The 15,972-nt window shown below is 32.9% G+C and overlaps 1 protein-coding gene across 8 annotated transcripts in view; it reads right to left on the reverse strand.

Annotated features, from left to right (window-relative positions):
* Positions 1-3,562: 3,562 nt before the first annotated feature.
* Positions 3,563-15,972, reverse strand: part of Agfg1 (ArfGAP with FG repeats 1) — a 57,594-nt gene continuing 45,184 nt past the window's right edge. For 3 of the 8 annotated variants that reach the window (XM_013157655.3, XM_013157654.3, XM_013157651.3), the window contains 8 exons: positions 15,704-15,913; positions 14,408-14,588; positions 13,375-13,454; positions 12,985-13,077; positions 7,540-7,587; positions 5,935-6,093; positions 4,791-4,882; positions 3,563-4,247 (listed from right to left, as the gene is read on the reverse strand). In XM_013157655.3, coding sequence (XP_013013109.1) covers positions 4,188-4,247; positions 4,791-4,882; positions 5,935-6,093; positions 7,540-7,587; positions 12,985-13,077; positions 13,375-13,454; positions 14,408-14,588; positions 15,704-15,913 — 923 coding nt within the window. In that variant the 3' untranslated portion in view covers positions 3,563-4,187. The remainder of the gene's footprint in view (positions 4,248-4,790; positions 4,883-5,934; positions 6,094-7,539; positions 7,588-12,984; positions 13,078-13,374; positions 13,455-14,407; positions 14,589-15,703; positions 15,914-15,972) is intronic. The other 5 variants (XM_003474614.5, XM_003474612.5, XM_013157653.3 and 2 more) reach the window with 3 other exon arrangements.

Raw genomic sequence — 15,972 nt, forward strand, 5'->3', positions numbered from 1 at the left:
TAAAGGACTGATAAATTTAAAGGAGAAACTGTGGAAACAGACATCAATGCTGTACTCGAGCTGGCTTGCAAAAGTGTGATCCACAGGTGTATTTTTTTTTTTAAAGTACATTTCAGGACATCAGATTGTAGGACAAAGGAGCCACAGTGACAGTATTTGTAGACCAACTCTAAGCAAACGCTACAAAACAATGTCCTTTTTCTTTTTTAAGAGATGATTGTTAAACATTACCAGCAAACACTAGCCCACACCATGGTCACAGTCTTCTGTTCAAGCACAACCACATTAAAAAAAGTTTAATTAAAAACACTGCTTTAAAATATACAAAGAAAAAAATTGAGCACAAATAAATACAATAAATAGGTTAATTTAATTCAAATCTAGTATCTTTTTTTAAAAAAAGCAAATTTTAAAACTGAAGACACAAACTACGTCGATAAAGGTGCAACATACCACAAAATGGGAGTCACCATGATACTGTGGATGTGTCTTCAGTCTAAAACATGCTCCACTATTTACCTTCTTTCTAAAGTATAGTTAAAAACCAGAGAAGAGCTGAATTTCATAATTTTCATCAAATCATGAATGTTAAATGAGAGTGCATTTTTAAGTATATAAAATACAGAAACTTGAAATTTCAAAAGATTAAAAAAACTACTCACACATAAATGTGATCTCATTTTAGTCCAACAATAAAATATTTATTCCCAAGAGCTAAACTGTAACTAGTTTAACTATTCTATGTCTGGGATCAATTTTAAGGATTATATGACAGAATATAAAAAAAGCAGCTAGCAAGTACTGGATACACAGAAAAGCCTTGCAAACCACACTCTATATCATTTCTATTATTATACTGAAATAATTAAAGCAATGCTAAGAAATTTGTAATTTCAACTGCAATTTCAGTTTTTCTTACCAACCAATCAAACCCCTAAAAAGAAAATAATCCCTTAGTGCAGGAAGTAGAATGTTTATCCCACAAAGAAACACTTTTTAGAAAACATACAAATTTAAATTTCTCAAAGTGTGGTCTGGAAATCTTTGAGTTCTCAAGATCCTCTAAACAGCTGCCTACACAAGGTCAAACTAGTTTCACAATATGAGATGTTATATGCCTTTTGCACACGATTTCATAAGTACACAGTATAGTCTTCTAGAGTCTATGCTACAGGGTATAAACAATGAAATGGGAATGAAAAAACAGGATGAAAACTTCAGTTTCTATTAAGCCAGAAATTAAAAGGAAATGCAAAATGTAGAACAATGCACCTATTTTTCATAGTTTTGGAAAAGTTACTTTACATAAAAAAATGTTATCTTTAATAAAAAGCAATAGGATACTGTTACACTTAAAATGAATAAACATTTAAAATTATCTCTTCATTTTAATAAATTTTGAAAGATGTAATAAATTTTATAAATAAAAGCTATTTGGAGATCTTCAGTAATTTTTAAGAGTTTTATGGTTCTAAAACCAAAATGCTTCAGAAATGCTGCTGTGGTGTGAAGCAGCAGCCAAGCTGTCCCCTTACTTTTACCAGTTTACAGGCTCTGGACAAAGGAGAGGTGTGCAGAAAGCAAGACACCTGACAGGTAAAAATGAGTAAACTTTTTCAAATTTGCTTTTTTTAAGGAAGAAAGCAGTAACCTAATCTTTAATTTCACAAAAATGGAGAAAAAAATTTTCTATTTCAAAAAACCAAAAACCTATGCCTTTAAAGTTCTTACCATCCTAAAAGACAAATTTCTTTCTTGGACAAAGACATAACAGGAAAGATCTGAATCAACCAGTAAGCCAGGAAATTTGAAGGTTTTCAGCCTTGTCCCATTCCAGAATTATTTTTTAAGTATTCAACACAATTCTGAAGGTCTATATAAAACTAAAAGCAAATCTGAATATAAAGATAGAAGTTGAACAATAAAGATGACAAGAAAATCTACTTTAAAACTGAGTCTCTTCTGAAACACTTGATTTTTTAAAAATAGGAATTAGCCAATAAAAGTTCCCAATTAATTACAGACTTCAAGATTTACCCAGGAAAAAAATAGACTTTATAATTATTTTGATAACATTTGTTTAATTTACTTCTTAGATGGAAAACCTAGTAAGTTATTTGGGTAATGGCCTCCAGTTATAACTTTTATACATGTGAATTTATTTGGACTTGATACAAGCTAAAACAGAAACGCAAAGACATTTCTTAAGTTTTCCTTCCATGAAGAACAGGTTGAGGGAGACCTCAGCCTAAAGGAGAAACATTTTAAGACTGTACGAATGCACACACAGACCTGTGCAACAACTGTTTAATTCTAAGAATACTATTGCTCAGAAAAGGGTCCCTGTGCTTACCACAACAGTTCAAATAAGCCACACGTGCAGTCAGATATGCACTGGATTGCAAGTTCCGAGTATCAGAGATTTTTAAAACACTATGACAACTCATATAGTCATTACTGCAAAAGGCATTCAACATGAACAACTATTTGAGGAAATTGATATTCACTTCTTTTAATACCAATGCTTTTCCAGATTTTGAATCCTTTTTAAGATAAAACTTTTCATATAGGTATTACATATTTGTATATTTAATTTCATCCTTTCTTGGTGGCACAGATATAGTAACAGACCATTGTCAGAAGATGATGTAGTACAATGATGTCCTGTAAGCTGGGCTGGCTGTCCCTGTACTAAAGATGATTGTGGACGGTGTATGCTCTTCACAGTCTTTCAGTCTCCTTTCCAAGTCATCAATTCTCCACTACTAATTGCTATAGGGCTAAGAAATCAAAATTATTTAAATTTTACATAAAAACAAATGTATGTGCTCCAACATATAGACTTCACAACATATGACTGCTCAGAGGCATGTTTCTAAAAAATTCCAAGTTTCTTAGTTGTGTTCTGTTTTGATGAGATTGCCGGGTATCTCTGGATGAATGAGGCTTTACTATATATAAATAATCAAGTTCATTTGAATATTAACAAAAAGATATAACTAAACTTAGTATCACTGCCTTTTTTAAACAAAGTATTCCATAAATTCAGGGTAACACTGGGTTCCAGTTTTTCCCCCAAAAGACAAACATGAACAAATGTCCTATAGATAATTTCAGTTTGTCCAGAGAAGTGGGGGAGGGAGGAAAAAACAGGTGCAATCATGTCACAGTTAATGCATGTCTGCTTCTAATACATTCAATGACAAAATTTAAAAAATCAATAGTTAAAATAGGCCTTTTGCAGTCTGACAATTCAAGATCTTTTAAAAAATTTGTAAATACACATACATGCAAATTCTTCATATATACAAATTTCACAAAATTAACAAGTCGCAAAGAAAATTAGATTATGGTGAATCTGACAAGCTACATTTAAATGCTTTTACCACTGACATATTCCTGAACATAGCAGTACTAGTAGTTTTAATAAATTTTCTACATGGCCTTTTTATAAAAAGTTAGTCACTAGAAGTCTTTAAGAATTCAAGATGTTCTCAATTCACTACTCATATTTAAGGCCACTTTGGTAAAGGCATTGCAGCAAGAACACAAAACAATAGCATATTTTCTAATATTTATTTTTTCCACCTGCAAACTGTACCAAAACATGATCAGCTTTATTACGCAGACAGGTATCCCTCTACATTTTAAAAGAATTTAGGCATGTATAAATAGAAGAGCTCTTAAGAAAGGAAAAATTCAAGAACGAATAAAATCTTCCAATTTTGTCTTTGTAACTTTCCAGTAGTAATGGTTAAAATGATTTTAGTTCATTCATTCCAAGATATATGACAGCACCTTAAAAGTGGCTGATCTATCTCCCCAGTAACATTTTTCACATAACAATGTGTTAAAGTTACAAATACTGATATGCACAAATAGCTAATTTCTAAGAAAAATATGTACAGTACTGCAGCATAATGAATGTGGTATCTGCAATAACTTAATATTAGCCAATTTTTAATATACATGATACCGCTATCTTTCTCTGCCAATTCACCGGTTAAAGTTGTTACCACAGCCCTCTGTTTCGCACTTATTACCTGGTGTTTAATACACAGTGCAGGCTTTTAAAGATTTCTCTTGTGTTTAAAGCTAAGATCAGTGAAACAAGACAACAGTGCAAGAGGCGGAGCGATGTAATGTGACCACATAAAAGTTCGTTCCAGTAAAGTGTCTACATAAGGCTATAAGAAAGGATTGGTTGATGAGCTTCCTGTTGGAAATTGTCCTGTTGGTGCACCAGTCTACAGAAAAATACAAGACAAAATAAACAAATCAAGGTGGTGTGTCTGCAAAATAAGAAACCATTAAACTGTACTTAATCTCAATTTTACTTAAGGATTATTTTATTAGTACTGACAACATTCATCACTCTCGATAGAAACTTCATGTGTCAGGGACTATGCTGTTATCAGCCATAATTTCATATAACTGTTCTACTAATATAACTGTTCTACTAGATTCTACAGACTTGGCCTTTTAAAAGAATAACTTGTGATTCTACGAGTCCAAAAAGGACTCTAAGACTCCTTCTCATATTGTTTTACTAATCCATGGCCTCTACCAACAATGGTTTTTTGAGACAAAATATGTACGTTTTGTCATACTGTCAGTGTGTAGATCTGCAACTAATTATTCGTACAGCTCAGATAAGGATATCTCAATTCGTATAATCTTCAGGCGTTCTATCAGAACACCAAATAGTAGGCACAGTCATATCCTGTTTTCTCCAATTGGAAAATGAAATGTGGAAACTCACAAAGTGCTTAAAATTGAATTCCACTTACCATAAAAGGATTACTAGATACTCCAGCAGCTGCAACTTGACCAAAAGGGGTCACCACTGACTTTGTTTGTCCAAATGCTGCAAAACCTGCACCTGGTTAAAACAAACATGGATTATAATCTCTACCTTCAAGATATAATCTCATGCTTACAGTCCCTATGTTTCTGAGAAATTCTAGCCAGAGCAGTAAGAACAAACTATCAAGGTTAAGAAGTTGTTAGGTCTCATGCCCTTTCAGAGGTCAGTGACAAGCTTCTGAGGTTATGTTTTAAAAGAGCTTCACGGAGATCTGTTGAGAGGTCAATGCCAATTTGCCCCTGCTGTGTCCGTGGGGTATTTTTTTGTTTTGTATTGCTTTGTTTTTTTGCTTTTTGGTTCTCAACTTCACAACTTCACACTTGCCAGACAGGAGCTTGTGCCACTGAGCTAAATCCCCAGTCCCCACTGCTGTGTAAATTACAGGCATTCAAAGGATTTAGTGAACTGACAGGTTTGTGATTATTTGTGAGGGGTTGCATGGACAACACAATGGTTTCAATGAGAATACCACAAAATTTTCTGGAATTATTTTATCATTTATGGTTCTACTATGAATCATTATTTCCAAATTTTTATCCAATCACATGGTAAAAAAGAAAACATACATTTGTAACTCCACAATCTTCAAATCTATGGATTTCAAACTTCAGCAAATGAGAAATGGGTTTAAAAAATGGTGGGAATAAAATCTTCACACCTCTGCTAAAAACAAGAAACTCAACTAAAATGTAATCTATATTTAAGATTTATCTGTCTTTAAGACACAAATCCTTATACAAAAAACACGTAGGGAGTATTTTTGTTACAGAAAACAAAAACCAATAGTGTAAGAGTCTATAAAGTTTCCTTTCCAAATCAAGGAGCAAAGCAGAGCATGTATAATGAATTAATGAGAAAGACATTGGTGATTCTGAAAAACACAGAAGAGTAAGTTTTCTATGACCAAAATCACTAATAGCTTCAATTTTTGTGTAGTAAACACACAGAAGATAACTCTGTAAAGGCATCCTTACGTAAGCCAGTAAGTCATTGTCTCAAACACTTAACATTATGGTATGTAAAAGTACCTCAAGGGGACCTGCAGCTAGACAAATGTTAGGCCTTACCATTGGGCTGCTGAGAAAAAGCTGTCTGTTGAGGGAAAGTTGCTTGGGCTGGGAAGGCAGGCTGCTGGAAACTGCCACTAAAGCTGGTGGGAAGACTGTAGGGCGCAGGGGTCCCAAACCCCGCAGGCATGCTCATAGATGCTGTGCCAAAGGTTGCCGCTGAAGGAGAAAGAAGGGCACATCAGTCTAATACTTCACATTGTAGAGTAAGTATCACTTACCTTGAAAAATGTTAAGATTACATTAAAAGCATTTGAAATCACAAATTTCAACAGTTATTAAGTAATGAGTTTAAGCATTATAAACCTCTCCATAAACCAAGAAATTTTGTTTTGAAACTCAATAACCAAAGTGAAATTAAATTACTAAAGCTGTCATATGAAAGTCCAAGAAAATTTCTCAAAGTAATTATAGAAAGTCTGAACAGTAGTTGCTTTTGAAAGTCTCTCATCATATAATTCATATATAAACAAGTATGTATTTTTGCTTTTAGGTTTCGCTATACTTTTTTTTATTTCCTAAAGTGTTTGCCATAATGCTCATATTTGAGCATTCCTGGAAAAAATTTTTAAACTCTGCAAAACGGATGACTAAAAATAAGATTGTTGGGGCACAGTCAGAAGCAGACCGCTCAAAACTATGCAGTTTAGTAACTACAGTCAAAAACTAAAGACAAAACAACCCCATTTACTCATTTATAAAACCATTCCAATTATAGAAACACATATAGTAGCAAAACACTGTAACCACTGATAAATATTTAATACAGCACCTTCTACTTGTATGTTCTAGGAAAGGATTCAGTGAAATGAGATTGCTTTAAAAATACCTCTAGTAATTACATAATACAATGGTGTTAGTTTTACCAAAAAAAAAAATTCACCCGATTTCCTGATGTTAAAATGTTTAGTAACTAGATCACTGATTTGTGATACAAAGTGGTCATACTAAAAATCTTTCATAAAATCATGTTCAATTTCTACGTAACTGAAAAACAAGTTATAGACACTGCCCAAAGTGATCCTCATTATCCTGTCACCACAGTGCGATTTGACTCACTCTAACTGGACTATCAAACTTTTAAAAATTACTTGTCCATCACTGCAAGAAAAAAAGAAAGACAGGCTACTGGGAAGCAAGTGAAAGAATAATAAGCACATTGCAAGGGAAAAGGGAGGGTTTCATAACAGACATTAATGCACTGACATAACTGACAAATCACCGTTTAAAAAAGCACTAAAAAGCAAAACTTGGATACATTTAAGCAAAATCAAACTCCATGGAATAATGTGGTAAAATGGTTTGGTATATCACTTTAAGTACCATGAATTCAAACTGAAGGAAAAGAATCAAAATAGCCATTAACATTGTATTGTGACCATGGAGGTAAGCAATAATGCTTTTTAGCATTAAAACAGTATCACTACAAAGATTTTCATGTAACTGAATACAATGTAATCTTGATGCCACACATCCATGCCCACTCCATTTTAAAACATGGGAAAACTTAATTAAACATGCAAGGATCCAGAAAAGTAGCAGAAGCTTCCACAAGCAAGTAGACAAATTGCTACACAAATCTAGATGTTAGTTGTGGCCACCTACCAAAATGAGCGTGAGGAAACACTTGAGAATGCATTGCTCCAGAAAGGCCTTATGGAAAGCCATAAAGAGACCAATATCAATTAAGGCACGGACAACTATTATTAAAATAAAAAGCTTCATTAAAGAATTTTAAAATTAGATTTATGCCAGGTAGATAGCATAAAAATATAAAAACACATTCACAAAATGAGACTTTTTATTTCGACCATACTCATGACATTATTTCTACTGCTTAAAGTGGAGTTTAAAATAATACCAAATAAAGAACACTGGTGAAATCCATTTTTTTAAAAAAAGTACTTTTCATGTGAAGACACAATTGTATCCATCAAAAAGGCTTTGAAGGCATCATGCACTGTTCTCCAAAATATCGTTTAGTATCCACAAATTCACGTCTTGGAGACAGCACCTGAACAATGCCAGACAGTTTTATTCACCACTTGGTAACTAGAAATATTCAGCTTAAAATGTAAGAATAAAAGAGGAGAAAAAAGAGCACTGCAACTAAAACACATCTTACCTGGCACGTTTAAGGACAGAACTTACATGTAAGTATACACAATTAGTAAAAGACAAGTACTACAGTTACATACTTGAACTTTCTGTTGAAAAATGTGGAATGGGTGGATTCTAAAATATGTTTCTTTATATTTTCAATGAGAATACTTTTAAGATGAGCATAAATCTGAGAAAACAGTAATTAAGAGGTGAGGCACTTCTGAGTCTTGGTTCAGGCATTTTCTAGCTGCATGTTGGTATTTAAGTTATAAGCCTGACCTTCCTCACTTGCCAAGGGAAAGAGGGAGGGGTGAGAGGACAAAATAATAAGATCTCACACTTCATCAAAGTTGCTATGAAGATTAAATGTGCAAATATTTTTAAAAATTTTTTCTTGATAATTTATAAACACTTTTTCATACTGTATACTGAATTCAACAACAACAAAAAACTAATGGTTCTGTGATAATCAAGTTTGGTCATTTTACATGTATCTCCTCTCAGAACACTCCAAAGGCTTTGAAAAATCCTACACTTACTCATACTAGTTCACTGTGGTTATCTCAGCATTTTCTGTATGTATTCAAGAACAGGCATAGTGTTCTACATAGAATATGTACAGGAGCATCTCAAGTAACAGTACTTGATGGCCAATATTATCCACTATATTAACTTTGGTGCAAAAACACCACACACACTTCCCCCTCCTTTAGATGGCCAAATGTTCTGGAGTCTCAAATTGGAGAACCGAATTTGTCTATTAGAAGTATACAATTCAAGGTTTCTTGTATAATCAGAGTTGTAGTACCACAATCTAATTTTGGGTTTCCTTCATCCTTTCTTAAAGAAACTCCATCACACCTGGCAGCTGTTTGTCCCCATAGTGCCCACAATTACTACCAACCCCTGACAACCACTAATCAATGTTGTCTCCATAGACTTCTGCCTATCTGTGGCACTGCATACAAACAGAAGCACAAATATGGAGTCTTTTGGAATTAGGTTAGTTTACTTAGAATAAGGTTTCTGGAAGGTTCATGAATAATGGATAGCACATGTAAGAATTTCATTACTTTTTAATCAAAAAATATTCCACTGTACAATTCATTCAACATCTTGTTTCATCACTTAGTGATATAAGGGGTTACTTCCACTTCTGGCTACTATGAATCATGAAGACATAAACAGTTGTGTATGAATTTTTGGGCAGATTTATGTTTCTATTCTTCTTGGGTATATTTCTAATACTAGAAACGCAAGATAACTTTAAGCCTTTCAATGAATGGTCAATATGTTTTTTGAAAACATTTTATCACTTTACATTCCACAAGCAATATGTGAGGTTTTTAATCACTGTATTTTCTCATTAATGCTTATTATTATCTGTATACTACAATCAACCTAATAGGTATAAAGTGATATTACAGTGGTTCTGATTTACATTCCCTTACTGACTGATGATATACATCTTTTTTCATGCATACTAATCATTTCTACACCTTCTTGGACAAATATCTATTCAAATCTTTTGCTTACTTTTTAATTTGCATAGCAATTTTATTATTGAGTTGAAAGGAATTTTTTGAATCTTCTGAATATAAGTGCCTTATTTTCCTATAAATAAAAATATGAGCTATACAGTCCGATGTAAATTTCCTCTTAGGTTTTCCCCCTTTCTTCAACTGTCATTCTTTTTTGGTTTTTTTGGGTTTTTTTTGTTTTTTTTGTTTTTGCATTAATCTTCATTTCCAGAGTCTACTAAGATGGAGAAGTAGGCATATTGAATATTTAGATACAAACAAGGAATAATACATAATGTTGATATGTTTCATGAATACAAAATCAAGCTGCAATGGAAAACAGCATTAGTTTAGAAGCATCCTGAGTATTAACATAAGGTTAGTTATTACTTAACTTTAAACTCTAAGCAAATTCATTACCATCTTTGCAAATGAGTTTTTATCTACTAGATTAAAAAAATAAGATGTAAAGTTCTATAAGTTACTTTCTTGACTTCTTGCAAAAAAAATCTCTTAAAATCATTTCCTCATTTTTCAAAATAAGAGGGAAATAGAATTCACTCATTGGTGAAAGGAAAACAATCTGGAAGAAAAATTTCCTAATTATTGAAAAATAAATTTATTAATTAAGATTCAGTGACTGGAAAAATAAAGCATCATTGAATCCTAAAATTAAAAATCTCTTAAGCTGTATGTTATTCTCCTAAACAAAGTTCCTATATGTTAAAAGAAATTTAAATTCCTAACATTTTGTAAATTTAAGAAAACAAAAATCAAAATGTGTATTTTAAGAAATGTACAAACAGAATTTTTCAAATTTCACAGAGAATTATGATGCAAGGGCTTCTTGCCAAAGCTACCTCAAAATATAGTAATACAATACTAATCCATTTAAAGATAACAAGAAATAATTCCTAAAGAATATTAATTTTTCTAGTATAAAGCACTGGAAATTCCTAACTATTTGTCAAAGTACTATTTACCTGTCAGCTTCAACAGAAACATATGCAACTAATGTTTGTTTTAGTCAATTCAATAATAACCTAATAAAAGTGATCGATATGATAAATTCAAACTGGCTTATAATGTTAAAAATAGTTTACCCACAAATAAATGTGTGGGCACAAATTTACCTTTCTAATATAACTTTGCTGATATTAAAATTAATTTCATTTTGTAATTTTATATCCTATGCAGAATCTTAACTTTTTTGACATAGGTTTTTTTTTTTTTTTTTTTTTTTTAAATTGGTACCGGGGATCAAACTCATGACTGTGCACTTGCAAGGCAGGTGCTTATGCCGCTGAGCTAAATCCCCAGCCCAGAATCTTAACTTATAAATCTTTCATACTGTAAATAAAATAAGCAAAAAGATCCTTAATTCTAATGATAGAACCAACTCAGGTACAGTCATGAGAATAAAATACCAAGCACGATTTTTTTCCAAGTGCATACTATAACACAAAAACACACAGGGTGTTATGCACCATTTGATTTCAAACCAGTCCTGCCAGGTAGAGAATACTGGTCACATTCTACAGCTGAGGACAGCAGTAGTGCTCAGAGAACTTAATACAACTCAGTCAAGGTATAATGGAATTCCGGTTGTTAAATAGGGTTGGAATGTGAACAGTTCTTCAGCAATATGTCACAAATGACTTTAACAACAAATGTTAGGACATTCTGCATCATCCATACCCCACTGATTAACAAAATTCAAAAGGTTTTCTTAGTATCACCTGCCAAGTAAATACTAGGTCAGAACTTGAACACAAGTTTGGCTGAATGTACTTAAAATAGTCATTTACTTTTTTAAGCTGCAGATCCTGTAACTTTCACATAGTAACTGAGACAATTATTTGATGACAATTGGGAAGATCAGAGAACATACAAAGTCTATCATGTCATGAGACATTTTACAAATTCATTCGCGGTTAATAAACCGTACAACAGAAATACTGCATACACCACACTCATAAAGAAAATACAAATAGAAATTTAAGTCAATTGTTAGGTATACCTTAATTATCAATCAACAAGCAAAAGCACAAAATTTAGAACATTCACTAATTAGGTAACAGTACTTGAATTAAATCAATACTTGAAAAATTAAATTTGATATGCAATTCAAATACTTAGTTATGTTAGATAATAACAAACTGTGAGTAAAGACATTTATATCAAAGACAAACAGTATTCAAACTTCTCGTCTTGCCAATGACAAAAAGATTTACTAATATAGTAATTACTAATTCTTTTTTTTAAATTGTTGTGTCCTGCATTAAGTAACTACTAATTCTTAATGATCTAATTTATGTTATAAATATTTACCCTTCTCAGGATTTCCTATCAACAATTGTTATCAATGGGGTTAAAGCTTTGGTTCTAAAGTACTGGAACAGGCGGCACACACCTGTAAATTTGGGAAGCTGAGGCAGGAGGCCTGCCACAAGTTCAAGGCCAGCCTGGGCTACACAGTAATTTCAAGACCAGCCTGGACTATAGCAAGACCCTGACTCAAAAAACAAATAAGAGGGTGGAGGAGAAAAAGGGTTGAAAGAAAGAGAAGAGTAAAAGAAGGTCTAGATTTAATGGCTATCCAAGCCACCCACACTTACTGACATCCCAAGATAATAGCAAAGAGCTCTGGTGTTCAGCACAATGGAATAAAACTCTTAAAAAGTGCAGAATGAGATGTGACTGGCACAATATGAATCAAACAGGAAAATGGAGTTGGGGGGTGTGAATTAATGGGAAAAAAATTCATCAAAGAAAATACTGAAGCATTATACCAAAACTGTATCAGGGACCCACAATCTAAAATATGTGCACACACTGAAGAGATGCACTAGAATAAGAATTAATTAGAATCATTATCTGGGGCAGCCTTATGGAGAAAAAACACTCATAGTATTCTTCTATTAAGAATTAAAAGCCAGGCAGTGGGGCACACACCTGTAATTCCACCACTTGGGAGACTAAAATAGGAGAAAAGTCTAGAGGTCAAGGCCATGCTAGAGACAAAAGTTCCAGGGAGGAAAAAGGCTGACTTACAGCTAGGAATTCCAGAACCATATTACAAAATAAGTCAAAATGTCTGTGTTCTAGCTTTTCGTTTGCTACAAATTAGCTATGTGAGTTCAAGGAGTAATCATCTCCATGTTTGGGATTTTGTACTTGAAAAATAAAAGCTCTGACCAGAAGAAAGGACCCAGGATAATTGCTCTTAGGTCTCCTTCAACTGTTAAATTCCAAAACTTTATGAATTTTCAGCTTGTGTTTACCTTTATGGGCAAACTCTTCTAACCATTTCTCATTCATTCCAGTAAAAAAGTGATTTGATTTTTCTGGTGGTGTTCACATGATTCCTTTCTGATAAAAAAAACTCTCCCCATTTAATATTCCAAAATCTGTCTTTTTTTCTTACCTGTTGCTCCTCTGGCATTAGTCTGAAATGGATTTGTAGAAGAAGCCACAGAAGGACCAGCAGCAGCAACAAATGGATTTGTGGAAGGTGTAGCTTTAAAGAATGAGAAAATACATCATAAAATCCTAATGTATTTTGTATTCAAAATTTAAAATATTTCACAGTATTTATGAAATCAGAAAACATAATCTTTTGGATAACAAATTAGTGCAATAGTTTATTATCAAAAGGCATCCATTAGTCTTTTAAAGAAAAGACATCCATTTTAAAGACATCCATTAGTCTTTTAAAGAAAATGCTATCCCATATATATATATTTATCTTCTTCCCTATAGAAAACAATACCCATAGAGACAGATGACGATATATGCGTGGAGCAGAAGCACATACCTCCAAATGGAGCAGGCACACTTGAAGCAGCAGGCTGAGTCTGTGCCGAAGCACCCACCGGCACTGTTCCAAAAACACTGCTGAAAACACAATTTTAAAAGCCCTCATTAAAAAGTAATCTGCCTATCAGATAGTTACAAAATATGGAAACATTAAACATATCATATACTACACCAGTTCTCAGATTGCAAGTCTCAAGATATGTTTATATTCTGAAAAATCAATGACCCAATAACAATTAATTTTATTTGTGCTATATTTATAATTTGTATCACATAGAAATTAACAAATTTTTAAAAAATATTCTTCAGATTTAAATGTACCCATTACACAACATTTATCTCATCAGTACTGTGAAAACGCTGGATTTGAAAACAAAAAGAACTTAATGAGAAGACTAGCACTATTTTTTATTTTTGCAAATTCCTTTAATGGCTGATCTAATAGAAGATCAATATGTTGTGGTATTCTGACTGAAACATATAAAGAACAAGTGGCCTTACAAAGATACACAGCAGAACAAAAAATTCTTTTGTATCTTTTATGTATGAATATAGTAAAAAGTGTGTCTGTTTATACGTAAGTAAGGCACTTAAGAAAGATGGGATTAGTGATGAGTTTTGGCACAAACAGTTCTAAAAACTAAGACTACAACACACTACTTTAGTCTCCATGCCTGAAACTGTACCTTAAAAATACATAATCTAACTATTAAATGGATTACCTGCCGAGTTTTACACATACAGACACACACACACACACACACACACACACACACACACACACATTCTTTTAAACAAATTTTAGCATTCAAGGAACACAGCAACAAAAAATTTGTGATATAGAGAAGAATAAAATTAGGACAATTACTCAAGAATTATATTTTTACTAGCAAATGAAACTCAATTTTCTCAGATTTAAAAACTATTCAATTCTTTTTAAGCTACCCCCAAACAGTTATTTACGCTGTTATTCAGAATTTAAAAAAAAATTTAAAAGATTAACACAAAGCAGGAATGACAAGACCAAGTACCTGCTAGCATTACTAGTGGACGTGTATGCATTATTAGAGGTGGCTGCAGAGCTGAACACGCTGTCTAATTCGGCCAGGGCTGCATACTTATCTGAAGATGCACTTGACTGACTGGGAACTGAAACCACAGAACCGACAGGAACTTTACCTGTGGCCCCAAAACTACTCCCTTGATCACCACCTGAAAACAAACCAAAAAATAGTTAATTAATTAATTTTAAAAAATTACACCACATTTGCAACAAACACACTCAAAACTGTTTGGGAGCTAAAAAATTAAATAGATAAGACCCTGGACTTAACAATACTGGACAAGATTATTTCCCATATAAATCACTGTAATGAAAACACAATTGCTATTTCTGTAACAAAATCTAACAGTCTGTTTTGGATAATGTCTAGACTATAAATAAAGAAGAAATTCTTAAATCCAAGAAAAGTGGATTTCACTGAAGTAAACAAACTCATAAAATGGTGAACCAAATGTCAACAACCTATTAGTATTTATCATTTTTCTAGGGCTATTTCATTAAAAAGATAAGAGACAATTTTAATACAAAACACTTCCTAAGCACTTTTTGTACATCCCAGGTACTGCCACAGTATCACACAGGCAACAATACACAAAACACAGTTCCATGAATTCAGTGCTGTTATCATTCTCATTTTGGAGATAACAAAGACAGGCTCAGAGATCAGAATGCAGAATCAGTCTAACACTACTAGAACCTGACCTTAAGTCCAAAACTTGGTATAAAACTACAGTACAAAGATAATGAATTTAAATACCAATACACTAATAGAAAACAGTTCAAACTGAATGTATGACAGAAATCACCAAATAATCTTTCCATTAAGCTCTTTAATGGAATCTATCACGTTATGCCACAGAATAAAAAATGCTCTCTAGGAAAAAAAATTTTTTTTTTCAATTTTCTTTTAAAAGTACTTTTGGCCAGGTATGGTGGCCACCTGCCTATAATCCTAGCCAGGGAGGCTGAGGGAAAAGGATTGCCATGAATTCAAAACCAGCTTGGAATTACACAGTAAATTCAAGACCAGCCTGACAAAGCAAGACTCTGTCTCAAAGAAAAAGGGAAAAAAAATGTTTAGATTAATTTCTGTGCCTTTAGTTTTATAGTTGATTGAGGTCTAAAAGTAACAAGTAACTATTTTACTAAAAATGCAGACACAATTTCTACACAACTGAGGAAAGTATAACATTCTCAGATGTTAATAAAGATAGCAAATTGCTTAATATATAAATTTGAATTTGTTTTGTGTAAAGCTTGATACCTTGCCCAGCACTGAAGATATTGTCTAAATTAGCAAGTGCTGCATATTTGTCTGTTGTCTGTAATCCAGGTTTGTTTGTTGAAACTTTACTAACAGCTGATGCTGTCTGATGACTCTGGGAAGTATTGAATGCTCCAAAATCAGCACTGGAGGATTTGGGGAAGTTATCAAAATGAGCAAAATTAGCATTTACTGATCCAGCACTTCCACCTGTAACAGAATAAACAGAGCACTTGAAATACATGAACTTTTCCCAATACCCCTTGGAA

Source organism: Cavia porcellus, unplaced genomic scaffold, assembly GCF_034190915.1.
Source record: "Cavia porcellus strain 051 isolate PalLab524CR breed Dunkin Hartley unplaced genomic scaffold, mCavPor4.1 scaffold_26, whole genome shotgun sequence".
NCBI classification, from domain to species: Eukaryota; Metazoa; Chordata; class Mammalia; order Rodentia; family Caviidae; genus Cavia; species Cavia porcellus.